The 13642-nt window shown below is 48.2% G+C and overlaps 1 protein-coding gene across 2 annotated transcripts in view; it reads left to right on the top strand.

The window, feature by feature from the left end:
* The window catches only part of HIF1A (hypoxia inducible factor 1 subunit alpha), a 191271-nt gene that overhangs the window by 116617 nt on the left and 61012 nt on the right, over positions 1–13642 (top strand). For both annotated transcript variants that reach the window (XM_086937946.1, XM_086937945.1), the window contains exon 10: positions 4258–4538. In XM_086937946.1, the coding sequence (XP_086794072.1) occupies positions 4258–4538 (281 nt within the window). The remainder of the gene's footprint in view (positions 1–4257; positions 4539–13642) is intronic.

The raw sequence follows: 13642 nt of genomic DNA, 5'->3' as shown, positions 1-13642 counted from the left end.
ACACAAGGACAAGGTGAAGGTAGGACCGTACCTAATTGCTCAACACTGCAGCCACATATTTGTATATTTCCACTGGCCCTAACCTTTGTACGTTATTTTTTTTTTAATTAACAATCTATTCATGAAAGTTTAACACAACCTCAAAATTATTATCTGCACCTTGAGGACAGCATCATAATCAATAGCTCCCATAACGCAAGGCTGTATTTTTTTTAATTCTACATCGTTAACTTAAAATCTTAAATCTTGTTCTCTTCATTTTGCTGTAAGCAGCCAAAGGGCATAGTGCTGTATTTCACTAACGATTTTCAATAAACTTTTCCTCTCGCACTGCTAGCTAAAGCTGTGCTAGCAGGCTCACGCTCACTCACAGGGCCAACTGTACTTACTAGTACCTATCCTCGATAAATCTGTGATCAAATCTCTGTGTACTCATTGCAAATGTTGCTCCATGTAACCCAAATATACTCTCTGCAGACACTTTTGTCTGATAACCAATCATCTCTTGGTAGCATCATCCTTCATATGAATGCTCCTTCAGATCAAGGCTTGATGAGTCAAATACAGAATTTCACCCTTTTTTGTCACTATTTCTGAAATTGTACATATTGTGTAAATCATTTATTCATTTTTGACTGCGGTCAATAGTTTCTGCATTCTAATCTGAGCTTCTCATTGAAGTAAATTGTATGATCTTGGGCAAATCCCTTTGGGCCCATTTATAATGTTTTCTCACATGTAAGTTGCGGTTATGTGCACCAAAAACTGACCTGCAGGAAGAAATGCTACTGATTCACAGAATCCGGATTAGTGGACATGTCCACCCACAGATTGGATTTACTTCAGCAGTCGATCTGTTAGTTTCGCAGACTGTCAATTGTAGTATGCAATTGCGCCGCCAAGGGGAAGGACGAGCCACATGCTCAGCTGATGCGTGAGCTGGTAATTAAACTGCGGCTGCACTTCTTTCTGTTAGCCTTTCCTCGCAGTGCACACCTTGAGGAAACGAAGAAAACAAAGTGTCCGGTTTTTCTGCTGCTTTCCATGGAAGAAAGTGTCTCTCATACTCGTTGCAATGTCACTCATCGTAACCCTGAAATTATGAAAACGTCACACATGGCAATTTTGAAACCTTGGCAGCTATGCATCATTAGGCGACACACCCACACATGGCAGGCGACACAGTGCTGTGTCCCGACACAGAGTTTGGAAAGCTCTGCTCTAGGGTATTCTAAACTTATCATTCCCACAGTTGATGAGGCTAGGAGTGGTGGAAATAGGAGTAGAAGCACGCAGCTATCTGCCATTTAATTGTATTCACTGGTGCGTATGGGTTATATTTGATGAGATTGTTAGCCCTCAGTTGCACAGTGTAAATAAACGAAATTTAAAAAAGCACATGTAATGTCAAAAATGTATTAGTTTTGCTGTTTAATTTTTAGACAGTGACTCCACGAAATAAGTAAATGCATTTCAGACTTCTAAACAAAATGCAATATTAGATTATATTTTACAGTGAACGTTTTACTGCTATGTTGATAATTGGATTGGTCGTAATTACATATCTATGTTGTATAGAACACTACCTAAATAGTATCATTTGTTTCCATTGTAAACGGGTTGTTAAAATGATTTAATTGTAAATGGCATGTCTATAAGCATTTTCTATGTTTAGCTAAACCTCACTCTATGCTTTGCGGATACTTAAGATACAACTTGTTGTAGGTGGAAATGTTTGCATTCTTGAAAAACAATATTTTGCTTTCTACCTGAGTGTAAAGGGCTTTATTTGAAACATTTGAATACGTAGTCTTACAGTATTTAGAATATAAAACTTGACTAGGTAAACAGAAGGGAAACTACATTTCGAAAACAAAAAACACATTTTCAAACATTGGAAGACAATCTTTGTACACCATGGGATTCTCAGTTTTCTACAATAAGGATCCTTTTGTCTCCCTATATATTTTCAGCTACATATTTTAAAAGTGTAACTCGTTTCCTTATACAGATGTTGGCATGATACCTTACCGTGCAACAGGAATTAAAGTGGCTAGTGACTGCATAATAAAATAACATATTTTTCCACATTTCTAGGTACATCTGTAAATTATAATTAGGAAGTAGGAAATACTCACAATTGGAATCTGATTTCATTTTACAGACTTCATGATTGGGCAAAGTAACTAAATACTATAATGGCTTTCTAAGATTTCCATAATTAAATAGTCTGGTATAATAGAAAGTTATGAAAACCACACCAAAAGAGACCAGGGGCTGAGACTTCTCTGGCTCCCTCACTATCAATATTTATTCAGTCAACAGAGAAGTACTAAAAAACGTGGTCCTATCTATCCAATATCAAAGACAGACTGATATTATAGAGCACATAGTGATCCACATAGGAACAGAAAATATCTTATCTACTTGAACCTGAGACAGAACAAGGGAAGGCAACAAATGTCTTAATACTGCCCTCACACACTTTGCAGTGTCATGCTTCATCATTCGGCCGCATCATACATCCAGGTGCAGACCAACACTCTGGATGGAGTGCAATCTTTTTTGACTAAGAATAGTGGTGAGGATAGAGAAAGAAAAAGACGTGGTAGTGCACACACAACCAATTAAACAACATGAAACAACTAAAAAAGAAGGAAGGAGGTCTAATCGCCTCTATATCGGGACCAACTTGTGCAGTATTTTAGCTTCAAACAACCTAAAGGTCAACATAAATACTTTTATTCTGTCTGTGGACCCCTGGTAGGATAAAAAATATGTATCGGGGTATACAGGGAAAGCGACGGTCCCTATAGCTCCACTGCAAATACCAACATATTTGTGCCAATATTATGCCCCCTCACAGGTCGCGCTGGCTTTCATCAGGGTGTTGGTCCCTAAAAAGGTCCTCACCCAAATTGGGTGTTTTTAACTTTGGCTGTTTTAAGCTAAAATACTGCACAATTTGGTCCCGATATTGAGGGGATTGGACCTCCCTTCTTCTTTTTTAGTTGTTTCACATTGTTTACGTGATGTGTGTGTACTACCACGCCTTTTTCTTTCTCTATCCTCACCACTATTCTTCGTCAAAAAAAGATCGCGCTCCATCCAGAGTGTTGGTCTGCACCTGGATGAATGATGCGACCCAATGATGAAGCATGACACTGCAAAGTGTGTGAGGGCAGTATTAAGACATTTGTTGCCTTCCCTTGTTCTGTCTCATAATAGAAAGTTAGCCAAGTGCTATATTGCCAAACAGATAAATGTTACGGTTGCTCTTGGATGCTTATTAAAAATTCCTGCTGACTTATTTGAGAAAACATTACTCGGCCAAGTATGTGTATTGCAACTAACGTCTGTCATATCAGAAACTATGGATAACAAATCAAGATTAGAAAACTGAATCTATTGGTAAATCAAGAGGATTGAGTCACCTGCCTCACATGTGGCGATAATCTTCAGATCAGAAAGCATATCTCCAGGTTTCTCCCTCACCACTGCAATGGTGTAACAAAGGGGGGCACCTTTATGTAGTTCGCAAGAGGCCCCCCGCAAGGTTCATTACGCCACTGCACCACTGTCAAACTAATAGTGTCTATTCATGCAACCTCATACTGAACCTTTTTTGGAATTTCTCTTTTTTGCACAATTGTGGATCTAGAACACACTATGTTGGGTGACTTCTGTCATACGGAGTTGTGTTCTGCAGCCCATGACTGCAGGCATCACAAACTGAGGAGATGCCTTCTTGTGGCTTACAGTTGGGGGGAGCAGATATTCTTTACCATTTTGCACACAGTACCCTCTGGATAGATAAAACAATACTTCACCTGCAATAACACAACATCTTTTCTACCCTTTTTTGTACCCGACCTTGGTAAAAGTTGAACTCCTGTGACTTTGTGGGGAGCAGGTTAGTAAAGCAAAGCTTTTAGCCGTGTCTCTGTGATGAATCCGCACATCCTGTGCCATTCATTAAATTAGTATAGGGCAATGCACAAAGCTGTAGTGGCATTCATACACGTGATAGAACGTTTCAGGTTCATGCTAAACATTGGGGCCTATTGCTAGAAGCAAACCTGTACCTCTTGAGATGAACTACACCCACTGTCCAGAATATTGTTTTTCTTCAAAGTAGTTTAGCCTGTTGCTCTTCCTCGCTTGCTTCTGTTCTGATGATTGATTAAAAACATTTACATGAATCCTGTTGTTCTCCAAATCACATCTAATCTAATGACAGCTACGTTTCCCCCCCAGAATCTGAGGAGCAGCAGAGTGATGATGCTCCTCTGTATAATGACGTAATGCTTCATACTTCAAATGAACAATTACAGAGATTGGGGATTCCAATGTCTCCATCGGCATCAGAAGCTTCAAAGCCCCTATTGAGTAATACAGACCCTGCGCTTAACAGAGAGGTGGTGGTGGTGAAGACCGAGCCAAGCAAGGAGAGTTTAGAGCTTTCTTTTGCTATCCCTCAGCCAAACAAGCAACCAGGCAGCCCTTCAGATTCAAACACCAGCCGCAGTACGCCTGAGGTGAGTTGCAGTAAAAAAAATAAAAAGTACTAGATAACTTGTGAAAGACGTTACTCTATAACAGGTTCAAGATCTTTGAATTCAAATACAATTTGATAAATGTAACTGTAAAATAATAATCATATATATTCCAATGTAACACTGTGCAACTGGCAACCAACTCATTAGTTCTCCATAAAACACTTGGATCCGATTCACTTAAGCCATGCCTCGTTTAAAAATTCACTTTGCAAACTTTAGAAGTCATTAACAATCTTGGCTCCTAATGACCTAGTCCTGCTGCCAAAATCCTTTTTACACAGGTGTGGAACTACTTCAAATCGTATCAAAGTGCCAGTTACGGTGGACTGTGACGGTAAGCTTTCTCATGACATAAGATTTCAGGGTTTGGGCTACCACAGCAATATTTTTAGTGATTTGGGGCAGTGGGACTAGGAAATCTTCTTTGCCATGGCTAGATTGTCCTTCAAAAGCAGTTGCTTCATCAGTCTACCTCAAAGTGATGTAATAGAGTACACATTGTCTTGGTCAATGTTCTCAAGCAGAACTATCAGCTGTTCATATAAAAGCTGTGTACAAGCAATATCTTTTTTCAAAAGCACTTCTTTCCAGAATGTTTCAAGTGGTTCAGCTATTGTTTGTAGCCTCACTGGCATAAGATGCCTCCAGAGGAGGCTCCTTTATTCATTATATTGGGAGCATTAGATGAGTTTGCTACTGTAGCGAAGGCGTTAGGGTGGCTGTCTCACCTCCTTTGCCTTATACCTTCTTCAACACCAGTTTCTGGTTGAAAAGGCCTTAATTTTAGTAATAACACCCGCTCTTCTTCGTTGAGTCCTTTCTAGCCTAGTGTGAACGTTGTTTAAAACAAAAGTTGCTCCTTTCTCATTGCTAGAATTCTTCCTTTATATATCAAAGCTTTTTAGTGTACCCTTAGCAACTGAGGGGGCAGCCCATCGCCCAGTCACGATTCCCAGTGAGGAATACAGATTGATGGTTTCTGGGGGAAAATCTGGATTTCCCACAATAGGAGTTGGAGGTGAAGGTAAGATGCCATGCCGATAGTGCTAACAGTCGTTCTTCATCCATTATGATCTAGTTTTTGGGAACGATTCCACTGGGTTCTTAAGAGTTCTATGATGTTTTGTAGAGATCCACAGAAGGTCACAGTGGAGGGAGAAGCAGTTGAATGCTTCTTCTCTTGAGTAAACTAGGCTGAGTTTTCATTTGGGCTTGCAAATCATTTCTAATCCCTGGGTTTTCGTTGGCCTGCCAAAAAGGCACCTTCATAGGTTATACTGAAGAGTACTGATTAACGTATGCATGGGGATTTGTTAAACCAGTTTAATGCAATGTCCCTGAACCATATTTACTTAGAGAGCTCAACAGGAAACTCCAGAGGGACTGTTTGAGCTTCTTAAAGCAGCAGTAAAAACATAATTTACGTTCAGTTCAGTTCACTGCATTGTTTCCGGTCCAGGGAAGGCATGGCTTGGCAGTTCGGGCTGGACTGTTCCCATGAGGCACAGGGTCAGACTGATTTGCATATAGCCATGTCTGAACTGGGGTGGCAGAGTGGGCTAAAGAACGGGGATGGATTAAACCCAGATCTTTTGACTGAGTGTGAGTGTTTGATTGGTTCAGATGCTCCGTCCATTACCACCCCCTTTTGTACCACTTTTGGCCGCCATAAGTGTGGCAGGGTATGCTCAGACGTGAGTCCCTTCCTCACTTTGCCACTGGATTCAAGCAAGCCGGGCTGAAGACGGCTGGAATGCCAGAAACCGGTCCTCGGAAGCTTGTTTCCGGTCCAGGGAAGGCATGGCTTGGCAGTTCGGGCGGGATGGTTCCCATGAGGCACAGGGTCAGACTGATTTGCATATAGCCATGTCCGAACTGAGGTGGCAGACTGGGCTAAAGAATGGTTATGGATTAAACCCAGATCTTTTGACTGGGTGTGAGTGTTTGATTGGTTCAGATGCTCCGTCCATGACCACCCCCTTTTGTACCGCTTTTGGCCGCCATAAGTGTAGCAGGGTATGCTCAGACGTGAGTCCCTTGCTCACTTTGCCACTGGATTCAAGCAAGCCGGGCTGAAGACTGCTGAATTTCCAGAAACCGGTCCTCGGAAGCTTGTTTATCCAGTATTTGGGTGTCTTTCATAGATTCACATGCCTGAATCATTCCCCGTCGCCGAGACGGGAGCCTCCGGTACATAAAAAGTAATGTCCTAAGGACATACATAGAGAACATAGGCCGAAGGGCTTCCCCTTTGGGGCCTTTCCACGTCCTTATGTAAAAAAGGACCGAACTCTCATCGTTAGCCAATCAGCTCCGACCTCCCTCTAGAACCTTCCCGGGAGGAGCCTCCGTCCCTCAGATTTTCTACCGCACGTTGTGCTAGGGAGTCTCCAACCTGAGCTCTTCAGGTTTTTTTGCTTCGAAGTCTCAAACTTCTCTGGAAGATCCCTTTGTTCAAAGGAATAATTATCCTATCTTCGACTGCCGTCTCCCATGTCGGAATCCAATAAAAAGGCTTCATCCATGGCAGACTCGCAAAAGAAAGCCCTTCTCAGGGCCTGTTCCTCCTGCGGCAAGAAGCGGATTCAAGCGGAGGATAAGCACGATCTGTGCTTGTATTGCCTGTACCCTGACCACGTCTCTGACAAGTGTAGGGTGTGTAGAGCCTTCCCAAAGAAGACTGTAAAGGAAAGAGAGGCTCGCCTTCTCGAATGGCTCGACAGGCTTAAGGACCGAGACACTCTGGAATCTTCCGAGGGTAGTGTCTCCGTGTCCTCAAAAGTCTCCAAGAAGAGACCCAGGGAGCAGTCCCCTGGAGAGACAGACACTCCTCCCAAGAAGGCGCACAGGAAGCCTTCGGAGGCACGTTCCACCACCTCCTCCGTGTCTGTTCGAGACGACCAGAGGTTCAAGAAACCCGCTCCATCTACTAAGCGGACCACCTCGGTCTCGACCACCGTGTCGACCACAACGGCCTCACCGCCCTCCGCGACGGCCACAACGACCACCACTGCGTCCTCAGGCGCACCGGTCTCCTCTACCATTCCTCCGAAGTCTTCGTCCAAGACCAAAACAGGACCATCGACGGTGTCCCCACTGTCGGCGTCCTCTTCGCCTAAGAGATCCAAAACAAGTTCAAAAGGTCCGCCTTCACCGAAGAAATCTCAAACCAAAGGATCGTCTCCTAAACAGTCAAGGTCAAGTTCAAAAGGCCAGCCTTCGCCCAAGCAATCTCAAGTTGAAGGCTCTACCACCAGTAAGTCAGCGGTTCAATTGTCCCCGCAGACTTTGGTGCCATCGACAATATCGGAATCGTTACGGTCGCCAGCCCTGGCGGCGGGCGCGCCATCTTCACGCACGTCGTCGGAAGGGACCCCGGCGCCATCTTGGAAGGAATCCAGATTGGTCGAGGTCTCCATTCACTCGATTCCACCTTCCTCGGTTCCCCCAACGAAGGGGTTGCCACCCGATCAGGAGCAGGTAGCTCTGCAGAGTGAGGATTCCGAGGAGGGGAACCAGCCCGATCCGGCCACCTCCCTATCGGACATTCACGAGGACCAGGAGGAAGTCATGTATCAGGAACGTTCCGTGCACTCAAGTGTCAGCACGGAAACCACCCCGATGATCTGTTTGCCCGTATCCCTGGTCAACGATTTGCGCTGCCTAGTGCAGGACTATAAGCAAAGATTCCCTGATGCCGACAGCGGAACCCAGGCACCGGTCACCCAGGCGCAGCCGTCTGCCTCGCGTCCTTCCGCTCTCCAGGCCCGGCCTCGGAACCAACCCCAACCTCGTGCTCGGCCACAGCCTCAGGTAGAGGACTCCTCTGAGGATGAGGAGGAGGAGGCGGACTTGGAGGAAGGTGAAGTGCAAGACGTCGACTCGGACCAGAGAAACGACGACGCCGATGCTGCGTCATCCCAGCATTCGTCAACCCCGGCATCCCCACAACCGCGCCAAACTGAAGCGACGGACGTTGGGGGGTTCCACAGGCTAGTGGACAGGGCGGCTAAGAGGTTTCACATGGCGGTGGAATCCACGGAAAAGGAATGCTTCCTCCATGATTTCAAGGAGCACAGCCAGAAGTCGGCCAAGTCTATTCCAGTTATAGACTTTCTGTGGGAACAAGGCAAGAAGTTGATGCTTACGCCTGCCTCGGTGCCTGCGGTGGTTCCGCGCCTGGACAAAAAATATAAGGCCCCGCTTACCGCGCCGGCCTGCCTTACCGGCCACCCCAAACCGGATTCGGTAGTGACTCAGGCGGCCCAAAAACAATCCCGCAACCCATCCTCGCCACTGTCCGCACCCCCGGACAAGGAAGGCAGAAAATTGGACACCATTGGCAAGCGGTTCTTTACCACGTCCGCCATGACCATCAAGGTGGCAAATTCCATCGCCCTGCTAGGGCGCTACAACCGCCAGCTATGGGAAGACATTGCCCCCTACCTGCAAGACCTGCCAGCCACGGTCCAGGACGAGGTGAAAGCTCTCCTAGCGGAAGGACAAAACTCAGCTGCAGAGATCATCGACTGCGCCATCGACGCAGCCATGACTGGATTCCGCCAGTTGGCCGGGGCTGCCGTGCTCCGACGCCAGGGCTGGCTCAAGGCAACGTCCTTTCGACAAGAGGTCCAATCTAAGGTGCTGGACATGCCATTCGATGGTCAGTTTCTTTTTGGGGAAAAGATAGACGAGGCACTCCAGGCCATTAAGAAGGATACCGACACGGCAAGGGCGCTGGGCTCCCTCCAGTCCCGGAACCAGTCCTTTCGGGGTGGCCGCTCCAGAGGCCAGTATTCCTACAGAGGTTCCTACCAAAATAGGTCGTCCTACTCCTACGGCAACAGGAACCAGCCCCAGCACAAACAACAGAACCGACAGTCGTCCTATGGGAGGTCATCCTTCAGAGGCAAATCCGCCAAGAAGGGCGCTGGCGGCCGCCAGTGACCATTTACTCCAGCCAGTCCCACCACCGTCTCAATCCTTTCAAATTGGAGGAAAACTGACCCACTTCCTCCCCAATTGGCGAAAAATCACTACGGATCGGTGGGTACTACAGATAATTCAATTTGGACATTCCCTCGAAATTATCAACACCCCTCCCAACACACCTCCGCTGAAGCGTGCTCACAAACACCTGCACCTCCTTCTCAAGGAAGTCTCCGCCATGTTGGTAAAAGGAGCCATCGAGAGGGTCCCAGCGTCCCAGAAGGGGACGGGATTTTATTCCCACTTCTTCCTGGTCCAACAAAAGGGAGACAAGTGGAGACCAATCCTGGACCTCCGGGCGCTCAACGCCTTCCTTCGGAGTCAGTCCTTCCGGATGGTAACGTTACAGGAGATCCTGGGAGCGCTGGAGAGGGGAGACTCCATGGTCTCCCTGGACTTACAGGACGCCTACTACCATATCCCCATCCTCACAAGGCACAGGAGGTTCCTGCGGTTCGAGGTAGCAGGCAGACATTATCAGTTCAAGGTCTTGCCATTCGGCCTCAAATCCGCGCCACGTATCTTCACGAAGTGCTTGGCACCGGTGGCAGCCTTCCTGCGGCAAAGAGGTCACCAGGTATTCCCCTACCTGGACGACTGGCTGGTGAAGGCGCCTTCTCCGGGGGGCGCGACCGCTTCCTCCAACGCCTGCAGCGCACTTTTTCAACAGCTGGGTCTGACGATAAACCTCAAAAAATCCTGCACTACTCCATCAACGAGGGTCACCTTCCTAGGGGCTACCTTAGACACGGATTGCGCAAAGGCCTTCCCCTCGGAGGACAGGACCAACAAAATACTGTCTCTGGCCGCGGCGGTGGCCAAGAAATCTCGCATCAAAGTCAGGACATTCACCTCCCTGCTAGGGATGATGTCCTCCTGCATTCTCCTCATACCGCACTGCAGGCTCCGCATGCGTCCCCTGCAGGAGGCTCTGGCGAGGCAATGGAAACAGAGTTCCGGCTCGTTCGAGGACGTTATCAGGATCACACCGGCCATCACAAAGGCCCTTCTGTGGTGGAGAACACGGAAACACCTGACGGCCGGCTTGCAGTTCCTCCTGCCGCCGGCACCTCTGGTCATCACGACAGATGCCTCCCTGGAAGGCTGGGGCGCTGTTCTATTGGACCTTCGAGTCAGCGGCAAATGGGAGGCCCAAGAGAAACTACTGCACATCAACCTCTTGGAGCTGAGGGCTGTGTATCTGGCTCTGCAGGCATTCCTGCCACGTATCGGAACTTCCCCGGTGCTCGTCAAAACGGACAACACCACGACGATGCACTACCTGAACAAACAAGGGGGAACGCGATCTCTCTCTCTCTCACGAGAATCGCAGAAAATCTGGAACTGGTTGGTGGCACACGGGCTCTCCCTCAAGGCGGAGTACGTTCCCGGGAAGGACAATACCATCGCGGACGCCCTGAGCAGGCAGACCTCTCTCTCCCACGAATGGGAGCTGCACGGCGACACAGTGGCCCACCTCTTCTCGCAATGGGGAGACCCGAAGATCGATCTCTTCGCGACGGCAGGGAACGCCAAATGCCCAAGCTACGCAAGCTGGCATCCCCAACAGGGGTCGTTGGGAAATGCTTTTTCCATCGGCTGGTTCAGCGTGTTTGCGTACGCTTTTCCTCCGTTCCCGATGATACCGAGGCTCCTCCGGAAGATGAAGACGGAGCCGTGCACCCTGATCCTGATTGCTCCGTACTGGCCGAGACAACACTGGTTCTCGGACCTGCTTCGCCTCTCCATCAGGCCCCCGATTCACCTGCGACAACACCCGAACCTCTTAACGATGTCCGGAGGCCAGGTACACCACCCGAACCTCCGCTCGCTCAAATTATCGGCCTGGCTCCTGAGCACCGAGAGTTCGGAGACCTAGAGATCCCGCAGGACTGCAGGGCCGTCCTAGCCAAAGCGAGGGCGGGCAGTACGAACAAGACCTACTCGCTGAAGTGGAAGAGGTTCTGCTTGTGGTGTTCGGAACAGGGCTTACACCCTCTACGGGTTACCCCAGTGCAACTGCTACCGTACCTCCTCCACCTGGCTCAATCGGGGCTGGCTCACGCCTCCATTAAGGTTCATCTGGCTGCGATTTCTAGATTCACCAGGACCTCATCAGGGCCTTCACTATGGTCCAGTCGGCTGATAAAGCAATTTCTGAAGGGGCTCTACAGATCCTTTCCGAGGCCTCGGAAAGTCCCTCCAACCTGGCAGTTGAACTTGGTGCTCAACCAACTTATGAAACACCCATTCGAGCCCATACACCGGGCCTCTCTCAAACATCTCTCCTGGAAAACGGCACTCCTGCTCGCCCTGACGTCAGCCAGGAGGGTCAGCGAACTTCAGGCGCTGTCCATTCAGGAACCGTATCTCCAATTCAGGCACGATCGAGTGGTACTCAGGCCCAACCCTAAATTCATACCTACAGTGCCTTCAGACTTTCATCTGAACGAACCAATTGTCCTCAAGTCCTTTTTTGCGAACCCTTCCACAGCGGCAGAAAGGGCGCTGCATTCCTTGGACCTTAAAAGATGTCTCAAATTCTACTTGGACAGAACCAAAGATGTCAGAAAGTCTTCTCAACTGTTTGTAGCCTACAGCAACCCGCAAATGGGTTTGCCCCTAACAAAACAGAGCATCTCCCGCTGGATTTCATCAGCGATTGCGTTTTGCCACGATCAGGCCGGACGGCCTTTAACAGACCGAGTGGCTGCCCACTCTACCAGGGCGATGTCCGCGTCGACGGCGCTCTTCGCTGGAGTGACGGTCCTGGACATTTGCCGAGCGGCGACCTGGAAGTCCCCGCACACCTTTTCCAGGCATTACTGCCTGGACATCGAACTGCAGAAGGATGCTGCAGTGGGACAAGCGGTGCTACGCCATCTCTTCCAATAAGGTGAGCCTTACCTCGTCCCGCCATCCAGGTATGCTCATTCTTCATGGTTTTTCTGCTATATGCATGACTGTATATTACCATGTTTCTCTCATGTTGTCTGTAATTTATGCAGATCTGCTGGAGGTGAGAATGTGCTTTACCACTATGCATGTATAACTGCTGGCTACTCTGATTCAGGCATGTGAATCTATGAAAGACACCCAAATACTGGATAAGAAATGCGTTACTTACCTGTAACAGCAGTTATCCAGTATTGGTGTCTTTCATAGATTCACATGCAACCCTCCCGCCTCCCCGGTAAGGACTCGCGTACCTCTATGTCTACATTGCGACACCCTAGCTGGGTGCGTACGAAAATCTGAGGGACGGAGGCTCCTCCCGGGAAGGTTCTAGAGGGAGGTCGGAGCTGATTGGCTAACGATGAGAGTTCGGTCCTTTTTTACATAAGGACGTGGAAAGGCCCCAAAGGGGAAGCCCTTCGGCCTATGTTCTCTATGTATGTCCTTAGGACATTACTTTTTATGTACCGGAGGCTCCCGTCTCGGCGACGGGGAATGATTCAGGCATGTGAATCTATGAAAGACACCAATACTGGATAACTGCTGTTACAGGTAAGTAACGCATTTCTTCCGGTCCAGGGAAGGCATGGCTTGGCAGTTCGGGCTGGACTGTTCCCATGAGGCACAGGGTCAGACTGATTTGCATATAGCCATGTCTGAACTGGGGTGGCAGAGTGGGCTAAAGAACGGTGATGGATTAAACCCAGATCTTTTGACTGGGTGTGAGTGTTTGATTGGTTCAGATGCTCCGTCCATTACCACCCCCTTTTCTACCGGTATTGTTGGCCCAGCAGGGCTCTGCTCTGGGCACAGTTAAAGGTTGTTTTAGCCTTTCTCGTTTGTGCAGTTGCTGGACCTGGCCTCTTTATTTAAGTCACCTATTGTGACTAGGTTTCTTAAAGGCTTACGGCTAATTTTTTCCCCGCCAGGCCATTCACCATGCCCCAGCGGGATCTGAATCTTGTTCTCACCGCCTTGATGTTTTATCCATTGAGCCTCCGTGCAATTGCCCCCCTTAGGCTTTTGACCATCAAAACTGCCTCTCTAGTGGCCATTACATCGGCCAGAAGGGTCAGCCAACTTCAAGCTCTCCTTGCACACCCTCCCTACACCACCTTCTACCCAGATATGCTGGTCCT

This window comes from Lissotriton vulgaris, chromosome 9 (assembly GCF_964263255.1).
Source record: "Lissotriton vulgaris chromosome 9, aLisVul1.2, whole genome shotgun sequence".
Classification (NCBI taxonomy): domain Eukaryota; kingdom Metazoa; phylum Chordata; class Amphibia; order Caudata; family Salamandridae; genus Lissotriton; species Lissotriton vulgaris.
The sequence above is the reverse complement of the archived record's forward strand: the minus strand, read 5'-3'. Positions and strand labels throughout refer to the sequence as shown.